General features: G+C 33.6%; 2 protein-coding genes across 3 annotated transcripts in view; both read right to left on the bottom strand.

Annotated features, from left to right (window-relative positions):
- LOC104757598 (diaminopimelate decarboxylase 2, chloroplastic) overlaps positions 1-1,587 on the bottom strand; it is a 4,255-nt gene extending 2,668 nt beyond the window's left edge. Inside the window, exons 1-4 of the mRNA XM_010480351.2 lie at positions 999-1,587; positions 645-819; positions 403-552; positions 85-246 (exon numbers count right to left, since the gene is read on the bottom strand). Of these exons, the coding sequence (XP_010478653.1) occupies positions 85-246; positions 403-552; positions 645-819; positions 999-1,489 (978 nt within the window). The 5' untranslated portion in view covers positions 1,490-1,587. The remainder of the gene's footprint in view (positions 1-84; positions 247-402; positions 553-644; positions 820-998) is intronic.
- On the bottom strand, positions 3,666-7,976 carry LOC104757597 (putative syntaxin-24). 2 transcript variants are annotated; one of them, XM_010480349.2, is made up of 7 exons: positions 7,516-7,976; positions 4,991-5,084; positions 4,749-4,888; positions 4,440-4,499; positions 4,191-4,348; positions 4,001-4,101; positions 3,666-3,917 (listed from the first exon to the last, which is right to left on the bottom strand). In XM_010480349.2, the coding sequence occupies exons 1-7, from the start codon at positions 7,974-7,976 to the stop codon at positions 3,852-3,854; spliced, it is 1,080 nt and encodes a 359-aa protein (XP_010478651.1). In that variant the 3' UTR covers positions 3,666-3,851. The 2 variants fall into 2 exon arrangements, with proteins under 2 accessions (XP_010478651.1, XP_010478652.1); XM_010480350.2 differs by lacking the exon at positions 7,516-7,976 and adding an exon at positions 5,324-5,694.

Raw genomic sequence — 8,554 nt, 5'->3', positions numbered from 1 at the left:
CACATCAAGGATTATAAAGATTCTACCAATTACAGTACTTTCTAAGAGCAAATGAAGGGAACAGTTTTGAGATGCTGCTCTTACGGTGTTGATGAGATCCATGGGTTTAGGTAGGACAGCGCCAGCATGGTAATAATCTATCCCTAAACCACCACCAATGTTCAAGTAACTGACTTCAAAACCTTGACGCCGGATCTCATCAATGTATTCCACCATGAGAACTGCAGCATCTCTGAATATATCCACCTGGAATAAACAAAACATACGCAAATATGTAAAGCTCAAGAGTTGATATCTAAGAGACGGAGCAAACGCAAACATAGGGGGGCATTAAATAGAGAGCAATCCATTTCCATCTGATTACATCAAAACACAACTTTAAGCAACTATAATCGGAGATACCTTCGTAATGGTAGAGCCTAAATGGCAATGAGCTCCAACAAGCTTCAGCTCTTTGGGATGTGCCTTCACCTCATCCAGAAACCATTGAAGCTTCTCGTTCCTGATACCAAACTTTGAGTTCTTGTTCCCAGTAGCTACATATGGATGGACCTGAAAAAATGTAACAAAACAGAAAAGCTCACTCATGTATCCAAGCTGTGCAAACCAATTACAATGCCAAAATAAAGTAAATTTAACCATACCTGAGGATCAACATCAGGATTGATACGCAGCAGTACATTGACCTGCTTGCCAGAGATTCTTGAAGCTTCCACAATGTTATTCAAGTCAAACTCACTATCGACATTTATGAACACACCTTCTTGAGCCGCTAGAACTAAATCTTCCAACAACTTGCCATTTCCATTGAAAATGCACCTATTCATTTTATACAACAAGACATAGTCTCAGCAACGATCACATCACGATTATACCAAATCATACCATTCATATTCTGATTTCATCAACAAGTCAAAGACTTTACTATTTGTATGAAGTCAACTCCAAGTTGCATACACTCTAAATGGGAGACAGGGCAATGGGTAAAAGGATCTTACTTTGTAGGATCGAAACCAGCACGAAGAGCAAGCCTAAGCTCATTTCCACTGACCAGAACAGCACCACAGCCTAAACTCCTCAAATGCTCCAAAATCTTGAGATTGTTATTAGCTTTGATAGCGTAACCAATCACAGATCTCACTCCTACCAATGCCTCTTTATACGCCTCTAGGTTTCTGGTGATCTGAGGTTTACTGTATAAGTAAAAGGGTCTTCTCTCGACTGACTCCATAATATCGTGAACCTTAGTTCCTTCGCAATAGAGGAACCCATCTGATGATTTCTTGAAACAGTGATCGAACGACGCAGAATCCTTCGTGAGGGTTTTGGAGGAGTTTTGGGAAACGGCGGCTTTGACGGAGACGCGTTTGAAGGTGGGTTTAAGAGATAAATTTGGGGTTCTGGAGATTGAAGTTTGGTTCAATTGGTATTGATTCAGAGTTCCACGGAGATATGAAGGTTGTGAGAGAAATTGAGTAGCTGCCGCCATTGAAGAGGTCTGTGGAGTGCGACTGACGACGACGACTCCGACTCCGACTCGGATGTGTTGTTCTGTCGTTTCACGATTAGGCCTTTATTGGACTTCTAGAGGCCCAACAAAAGTAAAGAGAGCAATTATTGAGTAATCCTATCTATCATAACAATAATCTGAATAGATGACGACGATAGTTAGTTTTAGTTGTACATTTTACGTATTTTAGTAAAAAAATATGTCTTTTATATCCAAAAAAATATATTTTACATTATTTTTTTCCTTTTATAGAATTTTTTTTTTACGCATTTTACATTTGCATATATTATTGTAGAACTGTGTCATCATATTTTATTTATATATATATATTTTGTCACACTTTTTATTTTTAGTAGTCTTTTTTGTTAACAGTTTTTACTAGATTAGCAAAGCCAATTAGGAGGAAAATTGTCTACTTCTATTTCTAATAGTTGTAACTATTTAAAAAATAATTTTTTTTGAACTATATATATATTTGTCTCTTCTTCAATAATTAACAAATCATTTTTTGTTGAAACACATTATGCATTTTATGTTGAATCTAAATAATTTGAATATTAATATCCAATATTCAACGTTATTTTATAATCTAACTTAAGATTTTAGAAATGATTATAGCAATATAGAAATTTAATACAACTTTAAATATATAATATATGGTTGCGTCTATTTATCGTAACTCTTCGTAAAATATGTATTTTTTAATATTTATCATTTAATTTATTTTCAAATTATTTAATTTAATTGCCTGGAGAACTTTAGTTTTTTATTGTGTTCGGTCGTTAAAAAAAATATTTTATTACTTTTATTCTGCGATAAAGAAAAAAATATATTTGATGATGATGGCGACGACCGTAAGCCAACAGGTGTATCACGAAATCTCTTCGTTCGGCGAATCCAAGGAAAAAAAAGCGGCAACAAACACGAAGAATAGTAATAATACGAGTATTAAGTGACAAGTATCCTCTTCGTCTGGCAAGCCCAAGAAGAATCCCAGGCAAGGAGTCAAAGTCTCTCGCATCATCGATCATGTTGAACTATTTATGTACTGTATATGTATATTAGGAAACGATCCACGAGATGTGTGGGTTTAACTTGAATATTTGTCTCTAAAGTTGTATAAGTATTCGTCGAAAGATCTTCGAAATTAGAAAAGAAAATCTTAAGGATAATCATTTAATCAAAAGAGCTCGAATCAATTGAATAAGTGGAAAAATTCAAATTTGCAAGAGTATATAATGATCATTTTGATACTAAAGATATCATCAGAATTTTGATAACAAATTATATCTTGTCAGAAATATTTGTTATGAGAAGATTCTAACAGACATAATATTTATTATAAGTTGTATTTAACAGACATAAGATTTCAACGGACATAATATAGTTTTATTAAGAATTTGCATATTTATATACCAACACTAAAATTTAAGTTTGAACATCTATATTATCATTTTTGAAGCACATTTTAGAAAGAATGATTGTTTTGTAAAATATTACATAAAATACCATTGATTTAAATAACAAATTAGGAAGCTCATTAAGGATAAACATGGAATATGAAAAATACTTATACATGTATCCAAACCACCTCTACAATTAATTCTATACTATCTATATAATCAAACACTATTAAAAACTCTAATTTTAATTGTAAAAACCAAAATATCCAAATAATGTTCCATTATTAATATTATAGATATTTAGAAGATTTTGTTAAGATTTAAAATTATGATTTTTTATTATCTTTGTTTAACATTCTTGTTAGTTGCATTAATCATCATATAATACATAAAAATAATAAAACTGTAGACACTTTTCTACATTTGTATGATTGGAATTTTGAAAAACGGACATATAAACTAATACAGCTAATATAATGAAGAGACTGTAGTAATAACTATATTTATTTGCCTTATTCATGAAATTATTTGTTACATAGTTTGTTTAAAAAAAACACACACAGAATTTAATTGATATGATTATGAATACGATTTTTCATTTTACAGAATTTGGTTATTTTTCTCTGAACCTAACGGAAACGAACCACAAATTTGGTTAAACCAAACCATACGGAACAAACCAACATAAACGACTCGGTAAGTAGAGGAATGATGATACGACTACAAGCCCGGATGACTCAAGGGCATCAAAATCGCCGAAATCAAATTTATGCCTTTTCTTTATTACCATCAACATTCACATAGCGAAGTAACAACAAGAAAGAAGATTGAATAATAATATACAGACACAAGTATGGCTTTGCACACTCAGATTTCTATGTCCAGAAACAAGACTTCTCTCTCGAATGTACGACCACAATGATGTTGCACTGGTCATCTCAAGCTGTTAGTACTATGATAACGATGAGAAGAATGATCCCAAATATCACCATTAGCAAGCACATCTGCATAAATCACCAGAGGAGTTAGGAACATGAATAACAAGCAAGTGAACCAATAGAGGATCTCTTTTCTTTTTTTTTCTTACCAGGGATGAGTTTGATCCTTGTGTCTTGGATGCTTTCAAGAGATGGGACTTTCCCTGAGCTGTTGCTGAATATGCATTCTCGGCGTGGCTACCGATATCATCTGCAGTAAAATAGAATATTAAAGAGGATTGAGAATTGAAATCCAAGCATTCTTGGTCCTTTACTGTTGTTTTTGGTTAAGAGACTTACTGATCATGGCTCCTTGATCTTCAACTAACACCGCAAGATCTCTGAAAATCTCGTTTACTTCACCGATTTGCTGCTGAACTTCCTGTATTCCCTGTTCTCTTTCCTCTATCACCGCTTCGTTGAAGGAAATTTCGTTGTCAAGCAACACAAATTCTTGCCTTCAGATGAAGAAAGAGAGGTCACAACTCACAAGCATGAACAGTACACAGTCATTATTTTACAGAGATATGCGGTGTAGAAGTTACGTACCTGTTAGATTCCATGAGGACACGCTGCTCTTGTGATCTATTATAGTCACTGTCCACCTCACTGAATAGGAAAAACAGAAACATCAATAATAACTTCAAGGTGGGCTATATAGAGATTTTACTAGTGAAGAACTAACAACTCAAGAGAAAAATACAGGTAAATTGGACTCAAAGTCAACAACACAACTTGTATGGTTGAACCAGTTTTGTTTCCAATCAAAAAATAGGCAGAACATAGTGGTTATCTCTACTGTTGAATTAAACGTAACTAATACCACTTCTCTTCTTATGAGAGTAGTTTTGTTCATACCTTGAAGAAAGGTTTTCTTTTGAATCGAAAGGAGTGTAAGAAGTTTCTCTTGCAGCAGCAATATGCTGTGCTTTCTGATACTCTTTCAACACAGTTTCAAAATCTTTGGCAAGTTTAGCATCTGCAATCTTCTTACTTTGCTGCAGCAAATACCAATTCATAAATAGTGATACATCAATACAAGAAACTCATAGCAATAGAGATCTTTCCAAGTCATTCATATTGAGAGAAAACACACTCACAGCAACATCTCTGCCATGATCAGTTTCACTCGCTTCCTTAAGTTTTGCCGAAGTGTCTTTAACCAACTGCATAATATGTAATCTTGTCTTGTGCCTGATACATCAACAGAGAACTAAGCCCAAACAACATACACCGCACAGGCAGAACAACACATACAAAAACATATACATAGGTGAAAAAAGATTAAAACTTTAGACCACAACACATACACAAATGAAAATACAAGACTTATCTCATAAAACCCTAATATAACTAAGACACGATTTCGCAGTTTCAACCTAAGTTATACTGAGATGATCAAATGCACTGATCCCAAAGAAAAAAAAACTCACAGCTTATCACGAAGCTCCAGGGTATCTTTAGGCGTGCCGAGAGTATTAACAAGCCGGTGAAAAGAAGAAACCGCTGTGTTGATCTGAAAAATACCGGAAGCCACCGCTTGTGTCCCATCTCTGTTTCCGTTGATCAGATTCTGCGGCGGTTTCAATGGCTTCCCCGCTTCCAAATCCTGAAAACTCATCTTTTTATAGAGAGTGAAACTAAACAAAATTGAAGGGTTAAGGAGAGAAATTAAGAATTTAATCGATGAGGAATCTGCAAACGTTGTTCTTGATTTCTGGGTTGTGTTTGAAGAACCAAAAACACACAAAATTCGAAGTTGCTTCTAAGAGAGATACCTAGTTTTTTGGCTTTATCTGTTGTCGTAAAAGACACGTGGTGTGAGTGCTAAGAAGTAAATTGTTTGGGCCGTTATTGGGCCATATTCAAAAAATGATTTCTTTTAAATTACAAAAAAAAAAAAAANNNTTGTTTTTGTTCTTGTTCTCGATTTTGATTTCTCTAATGAAATTAAGAAAACTATCTTTGTTCAATGAAAAGATTACAGAAAAAAAAGAAAATATTACAAAAGACAACAACGTATTCCAAATCAAAAAAGAAGAAACAAAATTCTCAGAAGAAGGGAGACGAGACACATGGTTGACTGAGAGTTAAAACCCTAGGGAGGACTTGACGGTGCCTTGAGATGACAAGGTAGAGTTGGTTTCATCGCTAAACGCAAAATTATATTGGATCTCGTGACTACCGTTCGAGTTTTTGATGACTACAGAGACTAGGGTTTTTTTTTTTTTTTTGTTTGGTTTGAACAAACTCGATCGGAGACTAGTTTCTTTATTTATAGACGTCTCTGATTGTGTTTTCCTTTTTTTTTTTTTTTTATGTTGTCGAAGTTTCCTTTTTTTGTTTTGTGACAAAAGGAAAATTAAGAACATTATTCGGTTTACGAAATTAAAATAGGCAAATGTCAAATAGAGTGACGGTTATGCGACAAAAAAAAAATAGTGAAATAGTTGCACCTAAGCTAAAAGAAATTTCCACAATATTTATATTTTTCTATTCACAACGAATTTTTAATGCTTACGGCAAACCCACCACTTTTCTCAATTATTTAATTTTTGTATGTATTTAATTTTTATTATTACATTTTCTATACACATAGTTGCTTATTTCTATTTTTTTTTCTCAATTATTTAATTTTTGTATGTATTTAATTTTTATTACTACATTTTCTATACACATAGTTGCTTATTTCTATTTTTTTTAACTAATCGCCAAAACACATTAAAAATTTCTAATATCTACAGTTATCTCATTTTAATAGTTTTAATTTCTTTCTTGTTACCAAATTATATTTTCCTTTTTTAATCTTCACTTAACATGAACAATAGACGAGTTTGGTTCAAAACAGAAAACAATAATTAAGAAGTAAAGACGACCACCATTAATATTTAATATCATATGACAAAGATATGAAAAGGAAGAAAAATAAATCATATCCACGATTCATTCAAGTATTCAACACTTGATTATAAAACCACACCAGCCCACCAAATATCATATACGATTGAAATATTTTTGTAACGATTAACACTTCAGCAATGGAATTGCCGAGTTTGCCACCAAACAATCCAGTAAATTGCCGAGTGTTACCATATAATCGAATCGACAATATAAATTTAGATCTCTATATTGATGAAATCTATATATTCCAAATAACATCTAGATTTAATTTAGTTCAACAATGAATAGTAACCTTGATTTATTGCTTAATTAGGCTTGATGATGGACTCAAGTCTCCAAATGACTTTCTCCTCCCTTTGACTTTTTTCTCTTTTGATGGAAAAGGAATCCACACATTTCTCTCTTTTTTCATATATTTTCAGCGACAAGTTATTGTGGTATTTATAATTGTGTTCAGTTAACACAAATAAACCCAAGGGTCACATCCAGTAGTCACATATATACATATAATACACATGAACATTACTGACGGAAGAACATAAATATATATATAATTGAGGTAAGGAAGGAGGGTATCAGTTCACCCGAATTCTAGTAATTTTAATAGAAACCGACTAAAATCTACAATCACATAGGCCATATAGAATATAACATATTCTTATACACAACACCAAACAAAAATGGTTAAAATCCAACACTGCACTTGGTTGTCTGGAAATCAAACCCTCCTGTTGAGTTAGAGGAACCTAACGCTAATGGTACCTTGAGATGACAGTGTACGATAGGTTTCATCGGCCATGTCACTAAATGCAAAACCATAATCCTACAACCAATGCTCATCTTCACGTCGATTCTGTAAACCCCACTCTTCCGATCATCTTCAAACTTGTTGCGTCCTTTATCGTCGAGTAAAACTAGGTTTTGGCCTTCGAACAATGCTTTGAGAACCGTCGTGTTCTTGCTTCCCTGGTAGAACGACGGCACGGGAACAGCTCCTAACCGATGGTTCATGTAGTAAACGTTTGCTTCAAACCGGTCGTAATGGATGCCGATACTACTCTTGGAGTTTCGGATGGATAGGTTCAAAGTGAGATTGTAGTCGAGGTAGTTGTTCTTGTCCTCGAAGTTGAAATGTGTCAGCTCTGCGTCATAGACTTGGAATTTCACGTTGTTGGATCTTACCATGATCCAAGCGATGAATGACGCGAAGCATATGAAAAAGACAAGTGATAGAAAGAAACTGATCACACAAGTACAGGGCCAACATGGACGGTCGACTTTGTCCGCCATGTGTTATGTTCGTTAGAATGCCTAATAGAAGGAGACAAGTATGTATCTTGAGTTGAGAGGAAAGATTTGTGAATCAAGTAACAGAGACTAGTTTCTTTTTTCTTTTGGTTTGAACAAACTTGAACAGAGATTAGTTTCTTTATTTATAGACGTCTCTGATTGTTTTTTACTTTTTGTTTTCAATATATTGGCTTACGAAATAATCAGATCGAAGACGTGTCTGTTGTCTTAAAAATGGATATATGGAAATAAAGTGACAAATTAGACAGGAAATATGAAATAATAGTCAGCTATGCTAAAAATATTAATGAAAATTATGAAATAGTCACGCGTAAGCTTTTTTTTTTTTTTTTTTTTTTTTTTAAAAANGACAAACCAAATACTTTCATAAATTAACATTAGATCTTTACAACCGGGGAAATTAAATGGGCAGCCTTAGACAAAGCGTCGGCCTCTTTGTTTTCCTCTCTCGG

This window comes from Camelina sativa, chromosome 17 (assembly GCF_000633955.1).
Source record: "Camelina sativa cultivar DH55 chromosome 17, Cs, whole genome shotgun sequence".
Lineage (NCBI taxonomy): Eukaryota > Viridiplantae > Streptophyta > Magnoliopsida > Brassicales > Brassicaceae > Camelina > Camelina sativa.
This window is presented reverse-complemented; position numbering and strand designations above follow the sequence as displayed.